The sequence below is a fragment of the Pristis pectinata genome, chromosome 11 (assembly GCF_009764475.1).
Source record: "Pristis pectinata isolate sPriPec2 chromosome 11, sPriPec2.1.pri, whole genome shotgun sequence".
Classification (NCBI taxonomy): domain Eukaryota; kingdom Metazoa; phylum Chordata; class Chondrichthyes; order Rhinopristiformes; family Pristidae; genus Pristis; species Pristis pectinata.
In genome coordinates, this window is record NC_067415.1 from 17,725,835 (window position 1) to 17,753,175 (window position 27,341).

The 27,341-nt window shown below is 37.7% G+C and overlaps 1 protein-coding gene across 1 annotated transcript; it reads right to left on the reverse strand.

Annotated features, from left to right (window-relative positions):
- On the reverse strand, window positions 1–26,488 carry mrpl48 (mitochondrial ribosomal protein L48). The gene is made up of 8 exons (XM_052026342.1): window positions 26,371–26,488; window positions 24,400–24,455; window positions 21,320–21,357; window positions 15,275–15,363; window positions 11,664–11,833; window positions 11,026–11,128; window positions 9,048–9,137; window positions 1–267 (listed from the first exon to the last, which is right to left on the reverse strand). The coding sequence occupies exons 1-8, from the start codon at window positions 26,389–26,391 to the stop codon at window positions 193–195; spliced, it is 642 nt and encodes a 213-aa protein (XP_051882302.1). The 5' UTR covers window positions 26,392–26,488; the 3' UTR covers window positions 1–192.
- Between the last annotated feature and the right edge of the window lie 853 nt (window positions 26,489–27,341).

Sequence of the window (27,341 nt, forward strand, 5' to 3'; positions counted from 1 at the left end):
TAAGATTACAAAACAATTAGGATTTATTTTAATAAATACATAATATACAATCCAGGTACAACACTTTAACCTGCTTGCATAGGAATCCTAGAAACAAAGATTAATACATATTATTTTTAATCACAGCTCCCCCATGTTACTACTCAAAGTAGCCCGTAATCTGGTGAATAGTCACTGCCTTTAGATTTCTTCTCAATTCATCTGTGCTATCAGTCCTTCTAATTCTGGTCTCGCCTTGAAACGGGCATGGAAATCAGCTTCAGTGTGCTGTGGAAACAGTGAAAAGCAAATATTATCTGGAACATCAAAATTCTACATTGCATTTTGGAGATCGAAATTGGATGTGATCTCGCTTCTAGATCTGGAACATTATCACTTTGTTAAATAATATTTTGAAAGATTTTTAAAATGTATATTTTTACAAGGGAAAAAAAATGTTCACAGATAAAAGAATCATTACAGCACGGGAGGCAGCTATTTGGCGCTGAGAGTCAGAACTGGGTCTCTGCAAAAGTAATGCAGTCAGTCTCATTCTAGTCTAATTCCCTTCTGAAAGCCATGTTTCCACCATGCTTTCAGGCTTGTTAGCAATACTGAAGTCCATAGAATAAAAGGTAAGTGGCAACAAGGGTACAAAATTGTCTCAGGCACAGAAAGAAATGTTTAGGTAAGCATCTTTATTGTTGAGCTCTGCATGCATCAAATCATGTTCAAATTCTTATAGGTCTAATATATAAAATCCAATATGGCAATGGGGAAATAATTTATTTATAAAGTGTATCCAAGCAGTTTTCTTTCATGATATAGAACTACTAAGTATGGACCACATGGGTTGCCTACCACTTGTGTATAAAGTTTGTTACTAAGAGGGGAGAAAAGATTCGACCAAAAGTTGAGAGAGATCAAGAGGGAGGTTTGCCCTGACTTAACCAGTTGGTGAGGAATAAACCAAGATGACTGGATTGGACTTGCATATCATGAATGTCAAGATGCAGATAACACCAACTTGGAGATTTGGTAAAGAGTGAGGAGAATAGCCTGCAAGATGACATCGACAGAAAGGAGATGGGAGCTCAGATTAATATTTCACGATAATGCTACAGATCTGTACTGCAATGAGTTGTTAACCAAGACCAAGTCCTGACATATAAGCCATGAATACAAATCACATAATCTAGTGAAGATCAACTCACTGCTAAACAGGAGGAGATGGATGCTAGAAGCCAGTGTTATGAGATCTCTTGTACAAGATTTTGTCCTGGGGGTGGGTGTGTCTACAGATGCACATACTTGTGTGTTCACCTTGATGCTCACATTCATAGATCCCCTTCCCTCACATCAAATTAATCCCCTTCCCTCACATCAAATTATGTAATAGAAATCCTTTCAGGCTTTTGCATACTCTGCTTTCTAATGGAACATGAGAAAATATTTATTAAAACAGCCAAGAACATTGTATGAGGAACAGAAGCCAAAGTTCATCAGATTGAACCGACTATCTGGGTTTTATTTTATAATTATTCGTTCTTAGAACATAGGCAATACTGGAGGACTGTATTAATTTCCCAGCCTTAGTTACCCTGTGAGAATTAGGAGTCAACCACGTAATGTAGAATTGGAATCATGTATCAACCGGACTACGTGGGGTATCAAATTCCATTTCCTCAAGGACATTATTATAGGCATGAATCTGCTTACCATCCTCTGCAATAACAAAGTGGTAGATCTACCTGCTGTGGCACTAGACTGCAGTTAAGCTATAAAAATTGAAATTGCTGATCTAATACATATCTTGTACCTCAAATACCAAGATAACACTACATGCATCACAATTAGTTTGACTCAAAGTCACACCATCTATTTTACACCACAAAATTGATAAAAATGCAAATTATTTATCAATTAAATATCAAAAGAAGTGCTTAAAGCTAATATTGTTTCACACTGAGAAAATCTGCAACCCAATGAGTGCCGAAAGAGTTAAGTTGAAACTAAGAGCTTCTTTCCACTTTTGGGCAGTTACTATTTGCTTGGGAAACAAATGTGAACCGTGCAAGTAGATTTGAGGGGAACTGTGAACCATACTGTTCCCCTCAAATTTACTCTCTCAACCCTTCTGCTATCTTTCCACACCCATAGTTACATGGAGGACTTAACTAGCCTGGCCAAAGCATCCCACTGTCCGTTGGTGTAGTCTGAATTGTGGCAGCACTTCTGACAACTCACTTTGAAGCCCCACCCTGAAAACTTCAACAGTTGGCAAAGCTCTTGAAAGCTTTGTCAGTTATTAAAGTGAAGGATAATTTAATAGCTTAAATGCTTCTAACATTGAGAGATACTTAAAACTATTAAAAACTTGGCAAATATTTTTTAAAAATAATTTAAATATTAAAGTCAACTAAAAAAAAGCAATAATTAAAAACATTAAACTAAACTTAATAAAAAAGTAAAACTCATCTTCCCCTTCAAATTCACAATCCCCAGCAAAAATCCTGGGGAACCCAAGCAAATCTGGACTTAACCACTAGGATCCTGCAAGGTCCATTTGAAGTTCCAAATTTGTCAGTAAGGTGGGGATTTGTGTCTCCAACACAGCATGTGCATCAGACCTGTATTTATTGCCATTTCAATGGTTAATGGTCACCATTAGCCAGCAAGATACAGTCCATTGTCATTGTTCCCTGTCACACAGCACGTTCCTTATCCTTGAATTTCACCTCTCCCTGGCAGGTGTGAAGCAAACCATACACAACCTTGGACTTGTATTTCACAGCAACACCCAAATGCTGAACTCCTCATCTTTGCTTTCAAACCCCTCCATAGCCTTGCCCTCTTTTGGTCTTTTCCAGTCCTCATCACTCCTATGGTTCTGGCCTCAAGTATCTAATATTAATTGCCTCACAGTGAGTAGCTAATATTCCAGCTTGTAGATCTGGAATTCCCTCCCTAAATCTCTCTACTTCAGTTTCTTCCTTAAAACCTCTCTCTTTAACAAAGCTTTTGGTAATTTGTTCAAAGATTTTTTTAATGCGATTTGCTGTCAAATTATTTTTTTTAGATGATGTTCCTGCAATGCAAATTGTGACATTTTACTACATTATAGGCGCTATACAAACACAAATTGCAGCTGAATTTCAATATGTTCAATATTACTCAAATTCCCAGAATGTCACTTCACATCATTTATCTCTTGCATTTTGTCAGCAGAAATTTAATTAGACTGCAAACACCGGTCACATTGAAACACCACTTTTTTTCCCAAGGCTGCACTTTTTGAAATACATCTCCTATATGGAGTGATATTTTAAAACCAAATCCCTGTTTTAAATTTGGGTTTGTAATAAAAAAAAGCAATTTTCTCCATTATCAATCGTTGAGGTATAGTCAGTCCTTTCCCACGAGTCTGACGTTTGAACCAAACACAGATTTAAGGAACGAGTCTTCTCCAATTGTTAGAACTATTCTGTAAATTGATTATGACTAATCATATTTCTCCCCCACAAATAACAGACTCATAGAGCATATGATTAATTCTAATACATGAAGAAGAGTATGAGATGACAAGAACAAAGCAGTGAATGTGGCACGCATAACCTTCCAGAGGTCCATCAATAAGGTGTCATATAAAATACTTATGAGAAAGGTTAGGGGAGTCAAATCAGGGACCAAGTGGCAGATGGCTTTTAAAAATACCAAGCAGAAGACAGAAGAACATTTCCTGGATGAGCTAAAAGCAAAAAAACTGTTCTGCAGAGATCTGAGCTGAGGTCCCTGTGGTTTACCACATACATTAATGATTTTAACTCAGTAATTGAAAGCATGATATCAAAATTTGACAATAATGCTCAATTGGGAATAAAGATAACAATAATGAGGAATGCAACAAAATGCAATACTGAAACAGGCTTATGTGGCAAATGAAATTCAATACAACAAATAATAACAAAGTGTGAGTTAATTTAATTAGGCAACACAATGGAGGAGCTAGCAGAGCTGCTGCCTCACAGTGCTGGTGACCCGCGTTCAGTCCTGACCTCCAGTCATGTCTGTGTGGCATTTGTACATTTTCACTATGAACACATGGGTGTTCCAATTTCTTCCCCCTTCCCAAAGATGTGTGGGCTGGAAAGTTAATTGGTCAATGTAAATTATCCTTGGTGTGTAGGTGTTCGGTAGAGTCTGTAGTGAGTTGATGGTGTTGATGTGAGTTAATGTAGAGAGTGTAAAATGGGACTCATGTGGGATTGGAGTAAAACAGGTTCTTGATGGTTAGCATGGACTCGGTGGGCCAAAGGGCCAGTTTCTGTGTTGTATGACTCTTATCCTTTATTTCTTGGTAGAAATAAAAATAAATGCACAGGTGGAGCAAATATATCTGGAAATACAGAAACCTAAATCACTAAAAGCAATGCAAGTTGAAGTTTCTACAAAAAGAAAGCAAAGTGAACAGAGTTCCTATTTAGAGGAATAGAATAGCAAAGCAGGAAAGTAATGTTAAAACAATATAGACGTTACAGAACATTTGCCTTATGGTGAACAGTCTTGTCCCCAAAGTAACTAAATAATATTGATGCATGGAGAAAGCAGGATTTTGAGGCTTTGAAAATTATGAAGACATTCACTAGGATTGATATAGAGAAACTACTAGCATTTGTGGAAAAATAAAATCAGCAGATTAGGGATTGAAGAGTGACAGGGGCAGAGGAATGTGATACCATTACATAATTAATGCAAAGAATTTTGGATACATTTCTTTATACAGTGAGTACTGAGCTTATGGAATTTCCTACCCCAAAGAATAGTTGATGCAGGTAGCATCATGCTTTTAAGAGGAAACATTGCATACATGGTAGGGAGGGGAATAGATGTGGAAGTATGTTGTAAAGACATAGTTAGGAAGTTTGCTTGGAATATAAATATGAGCATAGACTTGTTAGTCACTTGGCCTGTTTTGACTGCTTTTTATGTAATTCTATCAACCTATTCTATGTTTTCTTTTAAACCCAGACTATACATTTTATGGTCACAGAATTCATGCACATTTAATATAATCTAAATGGCTAAATGAACATTTGTTAAGGCTTTACCTAAATTGGGGGATGAAATTCAAAAAAATTGCAGCTGAGTTGTGGTCAGGGAAGATAAATTTGAATAAAATAATAATATTTTATTAATTTCAGTAATTTGCAAAGGTCAGCAAGTGTGTTTCTGACAGAAGCACATGCACCATTGATGTTTACGAAGGCCGCAAACTCAAAAACCTAAATGTCAGGTTTCATTTCTTCTTCAAGCTTTATATGTTTTTTTTATTTTGAGCCCAAGATTTAGACTCCTAATGCTACTAAGCTAAACACCAAATTATTTGATTAAATAAATTATGGAGGTGTTTCAGTTGCTGCACAGAAGTATAACACAGAATAAAAAAATAATACATTTAAAAAATTAAACATACAAAAACACGAATGTCATTAGGAGGTGAATGATGTTTTGTGTTTCCAACTCCTTACATCCTAAGTAATTGCAACAGTGCTATTTCTGAGATATGAAAAAAAACAATAGCAGAAAGCTGTTTGCATTGAAAAGATAAAAACATATCATAACTGGCGTGTTAATATCTCAAGTGCAGGACGATTACTGCTGGGTAGAGGACACCCTTGTGAGTACCTCCTGTTTAACATCAATGCAGTGGCCTTGCACGATTTCCCTTTGGATTTAATAATAGCTTCTGAAACATTGTAATATATCCACTCCATTGGTGACTATTCTTTAATGCTAAAAATCTATTATGTGAAATCTAAAGCTAATACAAATGTTGAGAATTCTACTTGGATAGAATTTATGATCACAATTCTTGTTTCAAACTAATTAATCAGATTTCATCTTTTGGCCTTCACATTTTTAAATCTCTCTAGTTTTGTGTAGGAGTTCTATTTTAGTTTTTATTTCCCCTTTCATATTGGTATTTCATTATTCACTTTTCAAAGTCTATTTTTGTCTATTGTTTCCTTTATCTGCATTTTTAAAAAACTAATGAATATGCAACAGATGGATCAAAAGATGATTACGAATAGAATGGAGAAACCAAACACAAACAATCAAATACATACATGACAAGTTTATTGTAACAAATTGTGTCAAGGCACTTCACAGCAGCTTTATCATCAAATGACAATGAGTCACATAATGAGATGTTGGTGAAGATGACCAAAAGCTTGGCCAAATGAAGAAAAAGAGGTGGGTTTAGGGAGAGAATTCTGCAGCAATCCATTTTAGCAAATGAAAACACCAGTCATAAGTGGTGAAGTAATTACATTTTGGGATGATCAAAATACCAGAATTGGAAGAGCGTATTTATTTCAAGGGGTTATAAAGCCAGAGCAGAATGCATAAACAATCAATAGCAAGGCCCTGGAGGGATTTGAAGGGAAGGGTAAGAAATTTAAAGCAAAGGCTTTGCTTAACCGAGAGTGAAACAAAACCTCAGAAACACTGAGATGGATGGGATGATGCAAATTAAGATACAGGCAGCAGATTTTTGGATAGCCTCAAGTTTAGAGGATAGAATGAAAGAGATTGTCTTGGAGTGGACTCCAAGCTTAGAGGCAAGAATCCAGTCTTGGGTGTTGTGGAGATGGAAATAGGCAGTCTAAGTGATGAGTCCTCACCTTTGTGTCAAATATGACACCAAGATAACAATAGTCTAGTTGAGTGTCAGGAGGTCAGGAGGTACATGAAATCATTAAGTGGGTACAAAGTTTGTGATGGGAACCAAAGATGATACATTTGGTCTTCTCAATATGTAGTTAGAGAAAATCAGTGCTTATTCAGTACTGGAAGTCACTTAAGCAACCTGAAAGTTAGAGGTGGGTGGAATCTAGGGGGATGTTTGGGGGGGGGGGGGGGAAGCTTGATGTTATTAAACATGAAAAGTGGTGATATTAAAATGCTCCCCTGCACTGCAGTAGAAACAAATAGGATGACCAATTGTACCAACAACCCAAGTCAAAATACAGTAGCAGGGTGACAAGTAAGGTGGTCAACTTGAACCTATATACTTCAGCTCAGCCAGGACATCTACACTTCTGATTGAACATAAGAAATAGGAGCAGGAGTAGGCCATCTGGCCCACCGAGCCTGTTCCGCTATTCAAGAAGATCATCGCTGGCCTGTCCGTGGACTCAGGTCCACCTGTATGCCTTTTCCCCATAACCCTTATTTCCCCTACTATGCAAAAATCTATTTAACTGTGTCTTAAATATATTTAATGAGGTAGCCTCTACTGCTTCCCTGGGCAGAGAATTCCACAGATTCGCTACTCTGGGAAAAGCAGTTTGTCCTCATCTCTGTCCTAAATCTTTTCCCCCAAACCTTGAGGCTATGTCCCCTAGTTCTAGTCTCACCTACCAGTGGAAACAACTTTCCTGCCTCCATCCTATCTATCCCTTTCATAATTTTTATATGTTTCTATAAGATCTCCTCTGATTTTTTTGAATTTCAGTGAGTATAGTCCCAAGCAACTCAATCTCTCCTCATAGGCTAACCACCTCATCTCCAGAATCAACCTGGTGAACCTCCTTTGCACCGCTTCCAAAGCCAGTATGTCCTTCCTCAAGTAAGAAGACCAGAACTTCATGCAGTACTCCAGGTGTGGCCTCATCAGTACCCTGTACAGTTGCAGCATAACGTCCCTGCTCTTAAATTCAATCCCTCTAGCAATGAAGGCCAACATTCCATTTGCTTTCTTAATAACCTGTTGCAACTGCAAACCAACCTTTTGCAATTCATGCACAAGCACTCTCCGCATTATCTGCACAATTTGCTTTTCCACTCAATTTAGTATCATCAACAAACTTAGATACGCTACACTTGGTCCCCCTTCCAAATTGTTAATGTATATCATGAACAGTTGCGGGCCCGGCACCGACCCCTGCAGCACCCCGCTCACCACTGATTGCCAACCAGAGAAACACCCATTTATCCCAACTCTCTGCCTTCTATTGCTCAACCAATCCTCTATCCGTGCTAATACATTACCCCCAACTCCATGCATCCTTATCTTATGGATAAGTCTTTAATGTGGCACCTTATTGAATGCCTTCTAGAAATCCAAGTATACAACATCCAACAGTCCCCCTTTATCCACTGCGCTCATTATATCCTTAAAGAATTCCCAGTAAGTTTGTCAAACAGGACCGGCCCTTCCTGAATCCACACTGTGTCTGCCTGACGGAACCACTTCTATCCAGATGTCTTGCTATTTCTTCCTTAATGATAGCTTCAAGCATTTTCTCAACTACAGACGTTAAGCTAACTGGCATATAGTTATCTGCCTTTTGCCAACATCCTTTTTTTTTAAAAACAGTGGTGTGACATTCACTGTCTTCCAATCCACTGGGACCAGTCCAGAGAATTTTGATAAATTATCACAAAAGTCTCTACTTGTTTAAAGCTCCAGTAGCCAAGATCTGGTTGTTTTCCTTAGCAGAGGAATAGTTATGGGGATACCGAACAGAAGCTAGGAATAAACATCTCGTGGGAATACCAGCAAGAAAAGCAAACAAAATAAAAGAGCAAGGAAAAAGACTGTTAGACTATATAGAAAGAAGAAAATATAGTTACAAAATTAAATGAAGAATTGCACATGCCTGTGCAAGTACAATTATTTATTTTTGGTCATTCCTTTATTTAAGATCTCACTCCAGCCAGTCAAGTGGTCAAAAATAGCTTACCTATACTAGGGAAAAAATAAATAGAGGGACATGGGTACAATGTGGCAAAACATAATTCAAGCTGGAGGGGGTTTGATAGTTCTAGTGCAAACACTGACTTCACCATGTTAGGCTAAATCAGCCTATTTCTGTGTTGTAGATTCTGTGTTATTTATGCATAAAATATGCTGATTAGTTCTATTAATGTCTGTGAATCAATGGTGCTTTTGTTTTCTTCCTTAAAGTATAGATACAACACAAAAGGAAACAGCATATGTGCTTGGAGGTTAATTGGACTATGCTGTGAAAATGTTCAACATGATCAGCTTTGATACTTACTTCCTTGATGCACAGATGCACACCTTCTGGCTGATTAGTTTGAAGGACTTCCACAACAATTGGGAGGAGAATTGAGCTCAAATCACTAACCTAAAAATATAAAGCACAATAAAAAAAAGTACAAATTTATTTTGCACAATATTAAAATAACAATATGTCACACAACACACTGCAAGGTCCTTTGATACATAAAGAATGTTCCAGTCCTGGTTCAATCACTGAAGTCTATGTATAAAATTAATTTATGTGTACTATTGATTATCTAAGAAACAATTGCAATGCATTGGAAAGTGGTGCTAAGATTCAAAGATTTGCAGCTTGTATTTGCATGGGAAAATACATGTTAGTGAAGTAGCTAAACCTGGACACTGGACAAATGTGAGCTGGATGTCAACAAACCATCCCACTTTCAGGCATAGCAATCAACAAAGCAAACACCGTTTACAAGTAAAGGACATGCCAAAGGAAGTTGTGCTGAAGCATATAATCACACTCTCTTCATTTCTTTGTATTGCGTCTTGTTCCAGCCACGGTGTCATCTAAGTAGTGCAGATTATTCAAATAAGGGCATTAAACAGATCCTTACTATCAGAGATATGAATGGAGTTCTGAGCAGAAATGACTTGCTCAAGAGGAGACTACAATCTTATTTTGCAATATTTTTTAATATATTATGTTAAACGGAGTATAGGTCAAGGGGAAATTAAAAAAAGAAAAATAGGAATATTAATACATTCTTAAATGTTATGAATACATGGGATTGGATAAAGAAGTGATCAAATGATGCTCATTGTTCAGTAACAGCATGCCCCTCTCAAACATTCAAACTGAAAAAGCTTCACTCAGGCATATGGACTTGAAGACAGGAAGCTACATTTGAACATCTTAATTCAGATCAATATCACAAAATTAAAGCAAAATAAACAAAGGTTATTTTATTTTTTAAAAATATATTCAAAATCTGAAGGAACTAGTCTCCACAATTCTGAAAAAATGATTGATTGGTTGTAATTAAGACTTATAAAGTTGTTAAAAATTAATTTATACTGAAATGGATGAATCTCAAGATTTTCTGAAATAAAAACAGAACACAGTGGCGATACGTAGCATGTTGTTAACATTTTCTAGTGTGTTTTATATTCAGTTAATGGGCACTACTGCAATTTCATACCCAACATACGACTCTTGGCAAGGTGGTGGCATGAAGTTTCCAGAGAAGCAAGGCAACTTGGATAGCAATTTCTACTTTTACCTGTGCCTACAGAAATGCTGGTAGTTTCACAGTGTACCTACAGCAAAATCCAGGCTACCGAATATAGTCTTGGATAAAGTAGGAAACAAAAACCCTGGAATTCATATTAAAGTAAAAGAATGATGAAATGGAGTATGAAGCATTAATGACATTGTGTGTGGATCAATTGGAAGGGGCCAAGAGGCCTCCTTTATCCATATTTAATATATTACAATCACAAATAAATTAATGTTAATTCTTAGAACCTGGAAAAATGTCAGATTTTATAGTTTTGTCTTTATGGTACATACATAACACCTTTCCGATCTATAGCCTTCATTTTAAGAATGGTAAAATTTGTATTTGGAACAGACTTGAAATTAACCTGGTGCCAAGTGATAAAATTGATTACCTCAAATATTTCTACGAGACTTTATTAAAATTAAATAAACAAAAACCTCATTTAATTCAATGTAATAATGAGTTGTTAGACAAATTCATATTTGCAGTTCCCCAATGGCATACTCCCAATTTCTGTGATGCCAGATGAACCATTTCCTCACAAGAGGTGGTTAATAAAAAATCTATTATATTCTTGTGAACCCACCAACAGAGTGCTTGGGAGTAGCAATAACATAGCTTGGAATAATAATTCATTTCTTATCTTATTTGCTAAACAAAATGCTTTGCATAGATAATTTTTAAATAGAAAGTTCATGATATATTTAGTGATAAAACACAAAACACCTGTATAATTCTCTCATGAGTGGGAATAACAGCTTCCACATTCATCTTAGTGCCTTGTTCCTGTAACAGTGAGATCTCCGTGGATTTGGTGGGCATTGCATAGCTATGGAAAAGAAAAGCAGAAACACTTCTACGTATTACTTTAACATTTCAATAAAATTAAACATTAAAAGTTACAGTAGAATGGATATAAAGATTGATGTTATCACTTGAATCATTTTGTGAAAGAAAATTAATTGCACTATTCATTTAGAATTTGTGCTTTTTGTTTACATAACAAGACTGTAGGGTAATTTTCATTGAGCTTGAAAAGTAAACCTTTTAACCATCACTTCACACTAGGCTCAATTTACTTACACCTCTATTATCATTTTTCAAACACCTTTGACCCTGCATTTACTGCTATGTTTCTAAGCCACACTATTAAACTCTCCCTTTTATGTCCTAAACCCACCCCTCCCCTCCTTAAAGACATCCTTTACAATTCAACTCTGATCAAACTTTTGGTCACTCTTCATAATCTTTGGTTTAGTCCCTTTTTTGATTACATTTCTTTGAAGCATTACATGCTACATAAATTCAAATTGTTGCCACTGCAGTTGACTACAGACTGGTGTCCATTCGACGTTCTTTGCTACCTTTCCTCTACTTTGATCTTCAGTTGGTTGCAGAGCCGGTGGATGTACTGACTGTAGTGCTCCACATGTGTCATGTCGTGGCCAGTGACTTGGATATTTAGGACGCCATATTCTGTGTCAGTGCCTGTCTTGAGTTGTTTCATTTGTAGCTTTTCTTTTTTTTTGCGTGGCTGATGGAAAAAAAAATTGCAACCTTTAGGTAGTGTTCATTGAGACTTGAGGGCAATCAACTGCTGGAACTATTATTCGATGAGATACAGCAATCCTTTGATTTACAAGTCAATGGTGTTCAGCAAAAACTCTTTAGCTTTGTAGTTGATGATGCAAAATCTGTTTTGCCTCAACAAATAGTGCATCAACCTCCACAAGCTGGAATACATTACACCAAAACACCCACAATACATTTCCCTCCAGCCTTTTTGATTTATTACAATTTGTTTTTTGAAAGAATTTTCAGGAATGCATACCTCATATAAATCTAGAAATTACTGTATAATCAGGGGAATGGTGGTAAGGAGACACCACAGAATCATGAAAGATTACAGCATGTCAGCCCACCTAATCCCATGTTGGCTCTATGCAAGGACAATCTAACTAGATCCACCTCCCTGCCCTCTCACCAGAACCCTGCATTTTTATTTCTTTTTTAGTACTTATCCATTTCCATTTTGAATGCCATGACTGAAACTGCCTCACAAGCCCATTGCCCCTTGCATTGCATTCCATATCCCAACCATTAAAATAAAAGTATTTCTTAATGCTACTTCTGGTTCTTTTGCCACTCACTTTAATTCTGTCCCCTGGCTCTTGACCCTTCTGTTAGTTTCTCCCTAACTGTTTTATCTGGAACCTTCATGATTCTAAGTAGCTTAATTAGATTCCTTCTCAACCTCTGTTCCAAGGAGAACAAATGCGGTTTCTTCGGTTTATTATATAACTAAAGAAATTTCTCTACTAAATCTCTTCTGCACACTATCACAATTTTGTAAGACATTGTGCTAACTGTCCTGACCTTTGTAAGGAATACCTGATATCTAATGAAGCAAAGTACATCCTAATAACCCACTTTGATGCATTAGATTGGATCTAATCCATTGTTTTAGGTAGGTCTGCTGTTTTGCAGAGCGCAATTACTGATTAACTAATTGGTGATCAATTGCATGTTTTACTGAGAATTCTTGGTTTAACCATTTACTTTTAAATAACCAGTATGCCAATGTCGTAAGACATAGTAAACTCAGCTGTCTAAACAATGGGAAATTTGCTATTGGTTTATGAAACCAATTTGTGCAGTTTTAGCTGGCTAAATGCTACCAATAATTCTGTGGTGCAATATGCAAACTTTATTCATCAGCCCACACTTAAAATGGGAATGAACTTCAAAAAAAAAGATCATATTGGGGATAAAATGTGTGCTTCACACCAAAAGGATTAAGAAAGCCTTTGCTGCAATCATTAACCTGGGTGACGGTCAGTGCCATCTTGTAACCCTCTACATAAAGAGAGGCACAAGAGACTGAAGATGCTGGAATCTGGAGCAACAAACAACCTGCTTTTAGGTAATCCTCCCCTCTGGTGCATTTTTCCCCCTCTCCACAAGCCCCCCTTCAATCCCTCTCCAGTCCTCCCATTCCTGTCCCCTTTCTCAGCCACAGCCCCCCATAATCTCCATCCCCCTCCTACACATACAGTTCACCCACAGGCTCACCACCATCCCCCCCCACCATCTGGTTCTGGTTCCATCTGACATTCACCTCTCCCCTGATGGTTCCCATTATCACCTCCCTTACTTATCAGATTCCAGCACAGGTAGCCTTTATGCCCCTGTGCATCACCCTCCAGCAGCCATCTCCACCTTCATTCTCCCACCTCACTCCATCTGCCTCTCTTTTTATCCCCCCCACCTCCATCCATCATCCACCTGCCTCTCTACCAACTCCACCCCTCTCCTCCCCTACCTAGCTCAATCTGCCTGTTATCCTTCCCCCCTCCTCAGTCCTCCAATCACCTCTGGCTCTCACCTCTACACTCTCCCTCTCCTCTTCATACTGACCATCTCCCCTCTCAATCCTAATGCAGGGTTTAAACCCAAAACATCGACAATTCCTTCCCCCCACACCCCTATAGATGCTGCTCAACCCACTAAGTTCCTCTAGCAGATCGTTTGTTGAACCCTCTACATAAAACTGCTTTAGCTGGGATTCTATATGCATCAGGCCTGATGAGCAAAGAGTGCAGTAAATGTCATTGAAGTTGCTGAATCACATGGTCAAATGAAGTGAGAGTCTTGCAGAGTCTTGCAATAAAATGTGCCCCAGGTTACAAAGATCTTCAATGTTGCTTTGTTATAGGCATTCTATAAACTTAAGTTATCCTTATATCAACAAGCATCAGAATATCTTTTCCTTGACTCTGTCAGTCTACATAATAATGTTAGCAGCATAAATAATTTAGTCAAACCTTTTCAGAGTATTAATAACAAAAAGTGTAGAGATAGAAATGAATAGAACTTGAACCTGAAATTCTTCACATCAGCATCAGGTTTTTAAATTATTGCTACCTCATAACTTCCACATAAAAAACAAAAAGGATGCTTCCAGTCACCATTTTTACAGATCCATCTACTAACTCCATGACTTTTATTGAGTTGAAGATGTAAATTGCCTAGACCAAATTATGATATTGTTATGGAATTACAGGAGTTTCTATAGCTAAGTAGTGGCTCATAAGTCATGCATTTGGCCATCTAACAAAAGCAGATTGAGTAGGAAAATTCCAGGTACAATCTCTAATGTATGTTGAGTTGTAGGATTAGAGCTCATGATTGTGCTCAATGCCTCAGCCAAGGGAAGGAGGGGAAATAAAAAGAAAAATCAGCAGTGCCACTGTTCCTGATTGCCAACCAATGACAAACCTGTTGAAAAATTAATGTAAATATTTTTGTGAACATTGACTGAAAATGAATACAACTAGAAAACAGCTTAGTAAATTAGTAACCCGAGTACCAAGTATGCGAGGCATCCATTCTCCTACAAGTATCAGTACCTGTTGTGAGGGTTTGTGCGCAAACAGCCTGCAGCATCTTACAACAATAGATCCATTTCATAAGTTCTGCATTGAATGCAAAGAGGTTTGGGATGTCTTGAGGTGATGAAAGGTATCACACAAGGACATTTTTCTTCAATCGCAAGGTTATGAGAAAACTTGAGGTGGAAAACAAAGCCCCTTAAGTTCTAAAGACCAAATGTAAACAGAATGATACCGAAAGCATTGATGACTGCTGACAGCACAATCAGGGCTGTGCCTACAGCACTCCATTCATAGTGTCAGTTGGCATTCACTACATCAAGTCACATAGGAAAATGACAATATTAATGAAGAATTGGAGAGATGCTGAAATGACAATGAGACTGGAAGAGTTGAATCTTTCAGCAGAGCAAGATAGACAACAGTAAATTAAGGAAGGAAAGTTAACACACTATTTGAACAATACTAAATAGCAACATAACAATGATCAGTTTTGAAACAAATTTGTACATTTTCCAATTAATCATATCAAAACCATCAGTTTAGTGAATTTAATCCAGATATACAAACAGAATCTTACTTACAACTTCTTTTGGCAGTAGGTACTTGTACCTCCCAATCCCATGGGTGGGCATTGATCTGTAATGTCTATTACTGGACAGGAATACTGGACCTGAGCACGCAAAAAGAATAGAATTTTTTGCTTGAAATACATTACCATGTAGCATCTCACTGTGCCTGTACAGTATTAATACAAAATGACACAAAGCAATTGAGCATACTTTGAAAACTAATAATAAAATTTTTGTATAAAAAACTTAATAGAATTACCACCTATTTGTTTAGTTATTTATCTAACATCCCTTGGTCTGTGCTTTTCTCTAGGTTTACTTGGTTTTGGGTGGCTTTCTTTTTTTTTTAAAAACACAAAATCCTAACACAAATTATATAAAGGAAGATGTGTAGATGATGAAAGGAAAACAAAAGACAGTAAACAGAAACTATAAAAACATCAAATGAACAGATCAGTCGATTTCTAAAAGAAGAAAAAAAAGGGTTAATATGATAGAAAATATCAGGTCGATGAACTTTCATCAGAACTAAAAACAGTGTTATTGTATTACAGGCACATTATACACGCCAAAGAATGTTTTGCACTGGATAAGGAGCATGATAGAACTTACAGGACTGGCACCGATAAAGCTACAAATTAGCAAGATAAAATGAATTTTTAATAACTCACAACAATGTTTGTTGGCAAACAAATTAATGTTTTGGATATGGATACTACATATTTAGAAATCAGGGGGTAGCTCTGCCTCTTCAAATTAAACAAAACAAAGGCCATGAATGGCTAGAACAGCATAACTAAGCAACTGCCTTTCTTATTGTAAAGTGGGGCAAAAATATATCAAAAATACAAAATAAATGAAAACCACCAACGTGGTAAGGCACTGACATAAAGGAAGAAAGGCAAGGGCATCTAAACAGAAGGAATAGTTTGCAATAAAGTCAGTCAATCAATGGTTCTCAGCAAACAATTACAGAGAGGGTTCTACCAAATGTCAGTGAAAATGCTGAATTTCTTCAAACCTTGTCACTGTTTCAGAGCATTATCCTTCCTCTGCTTCACATATGGCTCGAGCTGGCCTTCAGCTGGCAGTCAGGTACTGAATTCCCAGTGAGCCAGAGAACTTTTACGAGAGAATGAATGTGCAAGCTGTCAAATATCTGAATGAGACATAGCAATTCTGAGGAGAAATTGCAATTGAAAACTACAATCTCTAGCTGCTTCTATGCATTGATGAAAATTTCCAAAAATAGGCAGACCCACCAACAACCAACCAAAACTATAAAAGCCCATGCTTTTTATGAATCAAACAAAAAAAATCTGTTCTTATTCTCCTCCCTAAAGTTTCCTACTATTAAAGATCATTTCGGGTGCAGTATGATACAAGATCCTCAAATGTCTCCATCGACATTCAAGGCAAGTTGATCACTACGAACAGCAGTCTAACTTGATCCACCTCCTTGATAAAGACCTTCACATTGATACAGTTGCTATTGGACAATCCATGAAAAAGCAGTAGATATAAAGTAGAAATATATAAAACAAATTAAACAAGTATATTCTGTGGGATCCACAATCATTTCTGCTGTACAATGTCAATTAAAATGGAAGATTTCAAAGCAAACAAAATTATCAGCCTACTTCTCGGACTGGCATCTTTAACGCAAAAGGTTTTACATCTAGAGTACTTTTTCTGATCCAAATATCAAAATTGATACATTAGTTAGCTGTTGATAATGATAAAACATACATTCAGCATAATTTACACAAATTGTTAATTGATTCCTTCATATTTATTTGACTTATTCTCACTGCTATGGAGTTGCTGAATTCTCACCCTGGTGAATATGACACATTTTAAGTACATTATTGCAGTGACACAACTTTCATTCACACTTTTCCCAGGAGTTAAATTAACATACAAGTAGTCACATTAACAGCACTACAGGAACCACTGCAGTCTCATTTTGACCATAAAGCCCTGAAAATGTGTTGATAAATTGAAAGCTCTCAGGTGGAGAAGCTGGGGAAAAAAAAAATTTCTTTGCTAGATCCAAAGTAGCATGTGTTGGCTGTATGAATTCCTCAGAGAAATGCTGGGGAACTGCTGCATCTTCATGCTCTGCCAACACGGGTACACAGCTGTAGAATTAACAATGAACAGCTGTCAGAACGTTTGGGAATTCAGTGCCTATGCATGCATGGAAATATTGAACTTCTGCCTCTTACACTGAAACATTCTTGCTGAATCCAGCCAATCAGTGAGAAGAACAAAAATGGACAGAGTATGGAATTGGTGCTCATCCGTGTGGACAGAACCCAAATTTTATTATGGATCGTCTTGTGTGTGAACCCAGAGCCCCATTTCCTTTGATGCTTCACAGTTCTCTGTACGATGTATATATTTACCATTTATCTGCCGATATACATTTTCCAGTTGATCATCATTTGATTACTGCAAGCGCATTTCTTCGATATAACAAGACCTACATAGTATTGTCAATCATCCTTTACATATTGAATATATCCCAATTCATCTGCAAACTTGCATACCATTTTCCCAATGCCAACGGCTAGGTCGTTAGTTGATATGACAAACGACAAAGATTCTAACACTAATCAATGCAGGACTGGTTTCAAAGCAAATCCAAATGCATTGAAAACTTTCTACAAATCCACAGTGCATCAGAGCAGGGTACTAAAATCCACCAGATTTCATCGTATAGAAAAGCTCAAGTAGAGCTTTCCCAAAGTCCAAGTGGACATTTGGCTTAGATTTTGCAAGAGTAATGATGATAAAACTGTTACTGTATGTTGTTGTTCCTCAGGGAAACTGACAACTTCAAGACTTCAGCACATCCATACTTTAACAGAGAAACCTCAAAGATGTTGATTGACTCAACGCTGCTTCACACGCAGCTCTAATAGGAGCCTTCTCCATCTGAATCAAGAAAAATCATTCGAACTGATGAGAATTTCACATACTTACAAACAATTTCGTTAAGTTATCCATTAGCCTCACTGCTACTTTTCCCCCCTTTCTGATGAGAGTCATTAACCTGAAACATCAGCTCTGTTTCCCTCAACACTGATGCTTACTGACTTCAGTATTCTTGCACATTCTGTTTTTTTATTACCTTTTTTCAATCCTCCTAGTTATCTTCCCAAATAAATTCAGCCAGACTAGTGGGATACGACTTCCTATTCTAGAACTTTTTTAAAGAAATAAAACCAAAATATGCTGAAAACACTCAGCAGGTCAGGCAGCCTCAGTGGAAAGAGAAACTGAGTTAAAACTTCAGGTTAAAGAGAAGGTTCTGAATGTTTCCAGCATTTTCCATTTTTATTTCAGACTTCCAGCAAATGCAATTTTTTGATTTTCATTTACTATTTAAAGATGTCAGGATTCTTTTCAAAGAAATCCCCACAATCAGGGAAACTCAGACTTCCCTCCCTTTCAAATCCTGCCCCAAAAGATACTGGGACCAAGGCATACATTGGAGTGAAAGGGGTAGCAAGGTGGTTATTTTGAACTTTTCTGAGTATTGCTGACAGTTTGAATTGAAACTTCTTTAATAACCACATTGTCCACAAGCACCAACAAACTGTACGTTTAGAAATAATGTGAAGAAATCCCCATTTAAGAGAAGTAGTGAAGATGAAACTCTCTGAACCTGTGGAAAATACTTGTGATGCTGAAAAAGGCTGAAATGAAAGAATTTTGGTGAACAAATTAAGAGGGATCAAATTTGTTATATCAAACAGAGGAAAGATGCCTAACCCGGAGAAGTAAATGGAAAAAGAGTGAGAGTGCTCTCCCAATGAACACAAGGGATTGTGGACAGAATCTGGAAAGATTGCCCAACGTGGAGAAGTGGTGAAGAACAAGAATCATCAGGGGCACACTAGATAAATACACTGTGAATTAGGAAATTAAGAAATATTACAATAAGGAAGTGTTGCTACAGCTTTACAGGACTTCAGTGAAACCACACCTGCAGTACCATCAGCAGTCTTATTCACTTCTTCTAACTAAACATACACTTGCCTTGGTGGAGGAGGGATATAGACCTAATTGATTAATACTGGGGATGATTAGGGGTATTATCCTATGAAGACAGACTGAGTTGAAATGGGCCCACATTTACCAGAGTTTAAAAGAATGAGAAGTGATTCCACTTTAAGTGGGAAAGTATTCTGAGAGGTACTGAGAGAGTAGATATTGAAAGGCTTTTTATATTGACGAGGATATTCAGAACCAGGGTCAAGGTCTCAGCATAAGGGATCAGCACATTGAATCGGCACAAGAAGAAAAATTTCTTTGAATGATGACCTTTCTTCAGAACTGGCCCTCTTCATACAAGGACTCTCTCCATTGTGCTGTGTGGCACCATAAGCATGGTGAAAGGAATAGACACGGAAGAGATCTGGCATCCGTGGGATGCGATGTATTATCAACAGCAGCAGCAGAATGTGCACTACCACAATCTGTAATCTCATGGCCTGATATATCCTCACTTAAATCAAGAGAGCAACCTTGTTCCATAAGCAACGTAGGACACGTCAGGAGCAGCATCAGGTATATCTAAAAATTGAGATGCCAGCTTGATGAAGCTGCAACCCAGGACTACAGGTATACAAAACAGCATGCAACAGAATGCACAGCAATCTTACAACCGTTCAATCGGATGAAAGATCTGTGGTCCTGTCATATCTACTTGTGAATGGTGATGGACAATTAAAGAGCTAAAGTGAGGAAAAGGTTCCGAGAACATGGTCATCTTCATGATGGTGGGGCGCAGATTGAACCTTTTGGCAACTATGTTCAGCTAGAGGTGCTGAGCGGATGACGTATCTTGGCTTTTCCTTGAAACCTGACCATCACTCTCTCCAGGCAATTCCATTCATGCAATATCAAAGAATGGCTGACATCAATGGATACAGCAGAGGATATGGATTTGGACAACTTCTAGACTATAGCACTGAAGACTTGTTCTCCAGAACCACTCATGCCTCCAGCCAAGCTATTCCAGTACATTTACAACAATGATATCTACCATACATTGCCGAAAATTGCCTAGATATGTTCTGTTCACAGAAAGCAGGACAAATCTAATCTGGCTAATTACCACCCTATCAATCTATTCTTCAGCTCTGTTCTTCAGAGTAGACCAAAGAGCTCAATTCAAGAGGTGTGGCGAGAATGACTGCCCTGGATATCAAGGCAGCATTTGATCAAATGTGACATTAAGGAGCCCTGGTAAAACTGAAGACATCCCAATAGTTGGGAGTTATTCCTCAGAGTTGGAGTTATTCCTCAGACAAGAAGGAAGATGGTTGTGCTTGTCAGCAGTCAATCATTCAGCTCCAGGACGTAGTTCAGGAGCTCCTCATGGGAGTGACTTTGCCCCAGTCATTTTCACCCACTTCATCCATGACCCTTACGTTAGGGCAAGTACAGTTCCAACAACCGTCCAGGACAAAGCGTGATTGATTAGCAGACCATCCACCACCCTAAATATTCGTTCCCTTCACCACTCTTTGGCTATAATATGTACCATTTACATGGTGCACCACAATGATTCACTTAGAATACTACAACAGTACCTCCCAATCTGCACCCTCAATAAAGACAAGGGCATTTGACACATAGGAACACAACCAGCTGGAAATTCCCATCCGTATGGAACACAGTCCTGATTTGGAAATATATTGCTGTGCCTTCATTATCACTGGGTCTCAACCTAGTAGTCCCGATTCCACAGCATCATGAGAGTCTGTTCAGCTGAAGGACTGCAGCAGGTTAAAAAGATGGCCCACCAGCAACCTCTCAAAGGTAATTAGGGATGGCTGCTGACAGCAACGCATGGAAAATTGAATAGATAAATCTTAAGGGTCAATGTCTGAAAATCAAGAAGGAATGTAAAAACGAGATATGGGATTTAGCATTCAATGGCAGAGCGGCCTCTGAGGGCTATGTGGCTTGAACTATTTCTCAAATTCTTTCAGCAAGACAATATTTTTATAATAACTGAAATCAGAAAAAATAATCTCTAACCTGTTAATGACATAGGAGGTTGTCTTACAGATGTAAACCTGTAAAAGAAAAAAAAGACCAGTGAAAATCCATTTATGCTGCAAAGATGCAGTTAATTTGTAATTTGAAAATCACAGTATTTTCAGTTACAAAATCATTTTGCGAGGTTCAAATTACTAACAGATGAAAAGTAATTTGGAATTATAAATAACACAGAAAATACTGGAAATGGAGATCTGTGGAGAGGGAAACAGTTAATGTTTTAGGTTGGTGACCATTCATCAGAACCAGAAATTAGCAAACTGAACATATTTTAAACTTCAGTGAAAGGGTTGGGTAGAAAGAATGTGGGGAATGTCTGTTCATGGAAACTAATGATGGTGCTGGCTGGGAGAGGGTGGTGAAGACTTGTTCACTGATGTTAACCTGTTAGAGGTGACATAAATAGAAAGAGATAATGAGGGGAAAAAAAACAATGAACTGTGGAATATAAAACACTTCAGTTACTAGAAATCTGAAATAAAATAGAATGCAGAATACTCAGAAGGTCAAGCAGCATCTATAGAGAGAGAGGAAAACAAAGTTAACAAGTTGATGAGCTTTCATCAGAATTGGTCTAATACAAACTAGAAAGGCTGATTATTTGAAAATACCGAATGCATTGTTAAATCCTGAGGATTAAAACATGCCAGAAGATCAGATGCTTAATTGTTATAGCACAGGAGGCCATTCGACCCACTAGGTCCATGCCAGCTACCATCAGAGCAATCCCATCAGTCCCATTCCCCTTTTTCTTATTTCCATGAAGCCCTAGAATTTATCCTCCCTCACATGTCCACCACTTCCCCTTTGTTTTGCCACTTACTTACACTAGGAGTAATCTACAGTAGCCAATTAACCTACCAGCATGTCTTTGGGATGTGGAAGGAAACTGGAGCAGCCGGGAACCCACACGATCACAGGGAGAAGATGCAAATTCCACATAGCATCGGAGGTCAGGATGGAACCCAGATAGCATCAGCACTAAATGCTGCACCACTGCACCATGCTTCCTTCTACACTGAACACTGAGGCAAAATACATCTGCCATCTCGTTTTCTAATATTATTTCCTTAGACTCACTAATGGTCACATTTTTTTGTAAATCTAGAAGCTATACCCATCACTTATATTTCTGGCTAGCTTTGTTTCATACACTAATCTTCCCTTTCTTATTAACCTTTTAATCATTCTTGGCTTTTTTAAAAATATTTTGTCCAATCTGTGTCACCTATCTTTGTTGCAATTATGTGCTTTTTCCTCAAGTTTGATACCATCTTTAACTTTTTTGGTTAACCCTGAATGGAGGCTCGACCCCTTCTCTTTCTTGTCCCTTCCCGCCATCCAGGAACACAAACAATGCCTCCAGATGAAGCAGTGATTCACAAGCATTTTTCTTAAATTTAGTGTACTGCATTCAGTGCTCACAGTGTATCCCCTTTACACTGGGGAAATCAAGCGTGGATTAGCAACTACTTTGCAGAACATCTCCCTTCAGTTTGCAAGAGTGACCCTCAGGTTTCAGTTGCCTGCCACTTTAATCCTCCAGTTCACTCTCACTCTGTTCTCTTTCCTTTTGGCCTCTTACCCAGTTCCAATGAAACCTAACATAATATCTAAGAATTTGGACCAGGTGTGTTACAGCCCTCAGGATTTCACATTGAATTCAAAAATTTCAGGTAACTAGCCTTTACAACCTGAATCAGAACTGTCCAATATATCATAATTTTCTCTTTGAATTACAGGTTTCCAGCATCTGCAGTTTTTCTTTTTGCCTTTCAAACTTGAAATTATGGTATACAAGCCAAAAAGCCATCGGATAGCAAAAAGACAAATAAAAACAGAAAAAGTTTTAAACAGTCAACAGGGTTACAGGGAGGAACAGAGTCAATGTTTTAAGTTGAAGACCTTTCATCATTTCATCAAACTGAAATGTTAATTCAGTTTCTCTCTTCTCAGATGCTGTCTGACCTGCTAAGTATTTCAAGCGCTTTTTGTTTTTATTTAAGAACGATACAGGAATGCTTTAAATGTACAGAAAAGGCAACTGCTGCTATCACAAGCATACACCAACAATAGGTGCCAGGGCATTCAATGATGATAGAACACATCATATATTATCAGAAGTTAGGCACGTTAACCTCTCTATTTAGAATAAAAAATAAGCTACAATTGCATCATCCAACTATCAAAAGCCACTCCATCCTAAAGATGATTTGTTTATTGAAATTCCTCCTGTTATCTGGCCTAAATGTTCCTTTCATCAGTCTTAATTTGTGCTCTACGTTCTCATGTTCTCATGTCCACTTGTTCTCATATTCTGGCATACCTTGGATACCAAAAAAACTGCAGATGCTGTACATCTGAAATCTGACAGATGCGATAAAGGGTCTTCAACCTAAAACATTAGTTCTGTTTCTCCTTCCACAAATGCTGCCTGACCTGCTGAATGTGCCCAACATTTTCTGTTTTTATACCTTGAATGCAGTCAACTATCACATGCAGCCTTTACACAACTTAACAAAGGAAGAATGGGGTAAGCTACAAATTAGATCTTACTGATTCTATTAATTGTAATACTAATTGAAACCCATATAGAATGGATCTTATTCACATTATCCTTTCAATTTCATTTTGGAGAGATTAGAAGTTGAGTGCCTTTCCCCAGGATAAAAACTTTATAATTTAGGCCAGAGATGAGAAGTTATTTATTCAGAGTTGTAAAGCTTTGGAAATTCCCTATCCCAGAAGACCATGGATACTCAGTTATTCAATATTTTAAGAAAGACCTTGGATAAATTTTTATGATTCTCAGGGAATTGAGGGATATGGTAGGAGAGTGGGGTTACAATAAATCAACCATGACCTTTTTGAAAGTTGGAGCAGGTTCAAAGACCTAAAAAGCCTGCTTATCCACATATTCAATATGTTTGCCTAATTGAGCACACCTTTTCTTATCCTGCCACAAAATAAAGTTTGCTTGAAGCATATCATGGCACAATTTTAGAACAAATTAGTAAATAGTGCTTTCAGAGCATGTGCTTCCAGTTTACAATCCTTACCTGACAACTGTAGCAGCAGCTTGTTTAAAGAGGATTGCATTTCTTAAACACAGGACCTAAAGACAAGATGTTAAAATATTTGATGAGAAACACATTCAATGTACGAGAACACAAGAAAATGGGAGCAGGAGTAAGCCACCAAGCCCTTCAAACCTGCCCTGCCATTCAATACAATCGTGGTTGATCTATGCTGGCCTTGCTTCCTATTCTGTGCCAGTCCCCCATAACCCTCAATTCCTCAAACTTCCAAATACTTTTCCATTTCCTCCTTAAATATATCTAATGATTTGGCCTCCACCACCCTCAGGGGCAGAGAATCCCAGAGATTCGCCACCTTATGGGAGGAGAAATTTCTCTGCACCACAGCTTTAAATGACTTGCCCTTATTTTGTAACTACGTCTCCCAGTGAAAACATCTCAACACCTCCACTGTTACTGCCTTAAATCTTTAAACTTAAATCTTTAACTGTCTTATCAATATGAGACCAACTGCATTCATTAAAATTAATTAACTAGCCACAATCCATCAGTTGAGGTGAAATGGGAAAAAGTCAACAAGTCTTCCTTCTTTCACTTCACTACAGGCATTAATTCCTAGCTTGTGTACAGATCCATAGGCAGCAGTCACCCCCAGTAGCTCAATCAAGTGACCATTATTCACATGCCTGTTTTGGTTGTGTCAACAGCCTATTCAATTCTAGCATGCATCAACACACATTACAAGCAGAGTGCTACCCAGTGATTAGAACAGAAATTCCACTGAATTTCCCCAAACCAAATTATTAAGCACTGAAGCCCATTGTAGGGCCTCCAACATAATTCCCAACATAGTGCAGAAATCTTTATGTTTCCTAAGGTTCAACCGCACTTCAATAATAGATTCAGAGCCATCATACAAGTTAAGCATCTTTGAAAACTAGGCAATTCAAAAATAAAAGTTTTTTATGCAAGCAGAAAAATTATGAAGACTGACTGGCAACCTATTATATTGAAAGGTTTTGGGATTACACTACACACTGAAAAAATCAAAATGATGATCTGTTATATCTCAGGAATTAAAAATAAGACATGGTCATTTTGATAAAACACATTTCCTTTGGGTTGATGTCAAAATATAAATACAACCCTACAATATTTCTGATGAGCTGTCTAGAAATATCAAATATATAAACTGGACACCATTTAAGTTGGTTTGTGTTTACATTCAACATGGTGAATTTTCATCAATACCAAAGTAGGCACTACATGTAAACATCAGGTTTATTGCCCTGTTAAGTTCTGGACAATTATTCTATGGAAAATAGCCAAAAGTGCAGAACCCCCAGTAAAGATTGCCTCATTCCCACCCCTTTTTTGAAAAAAAACTGTTTTGTTCTTTGTTTACGAAAGTCTTACCCTGGTATAGTATCTTCCACAACCCTTTCAGTACATCCTAAAGTGGTCCACAGCCATTTAAGTACTTTTGGACACAGCAAGCTCCCAGAAGTACCAGTGTGACAACGTCCAGGTTCAATAACATTGATTGAGGGATTAAGTACGAGCCAGAACATCACAAATAATTCCCCTGCTCTTCTTCAAAAGTGACAACAGCCTCTTTTTGGTGTCTATGAGGGCTAATTTGATCCCGATTTACTACCTCACCCAAAAGTGGCACTCCCTCGGCACTGCACTGGAAGTCGTCTGGACTTTGGTGCTCAAGATTCTGAAGTGGGACTTCAATCTGCAACCGCTAATCTTAGTTTTTCTGTATGCATAAATAGGAGTGAAGTGCCAGCCGCCCTGGATCGTTTCCAGAAGTTATTTGGAAAAGTATTATTTTAATAAACAGACCCCCTGCCCCCGCCCCCCACTCATCACACAGTCAGAGACTCATTCTGACTGCGCCTTCTCCAGGATTGAGATTCACACCCAACCCCACGGAGCCGCTCTTTTCAAATAAAACAATAAGTTTCTGTTATAAATATAAATCACCTTGGTTAGAACAGGATTCATGCTGCAGAAAGCTCAAACAAAACTACTGCACCAGGCCCCGCATCCAAACCTCTGCCGGAAACCCGCTCTGAAACCTCCCACCACAGCGTCAAAGACCAAGAACTGACGTTCCGGGTTCCGTGCGGTTCACGAAATCCCTTTGGATCAAAAGAAAACTGGAACAATTAAGGAATCACATATTGAAAAGAGAATTTGAATTGAGACAGGAGACTTTATTTAAGATTGATATATTTGTTCTTTTGGCTGAAGTATTAGTGAGACAACTATTCAATTACTTAAAATGAAAATAATTGCTTAAAAACATTTTTGCATGTTTATAAAGAGGAAAATATATGTTTAAAGAGGATCGATTTATTAAAGTAATGAAAAATTTATTAATTTTCATCTTAATTAATTATATATCTATTGCTTATTTTAAATATGAGAATCAGGCAAGAGTATCATTTGTTTTGCCTGCTTCCCATAAAATTTGCAATTTTCAGGCAGCATGTGGGTGGACATACTGATATGATGGATTCTTAAAAGTGCCTAAATCAATTTTCTGTAACTTCAGATTAATGTACTATATTTAGTGCAAAACAAAAATTATGGATATTACAAACATTAGTAATTTTTCTCACCCTAAGATGCATAACACAGATGATCTTTCAATGTGACAAGATTCTTAACCATGGTTATTTCATATGCTGAAAATAAAATTAGCACAGGGCACTTGCTGTTGATTAGACAACTGAGCTTACATCACACCAAATATACTGTACCCCCATCCTAGACACCATCACTGCAAAACACTTGTGCTTTGAGGTGTGCAGAGGATCTCATCAACCATTTTCAAGGTTCTTTGAAGATGTTGGATCCTGGACCCAACATAAATTGTCTCACCCAAACAGCCCTAATTATTCTCTTTGGTGTCACACCTAGCCTCTGCCTCCCTATACGCATTCCTCCCA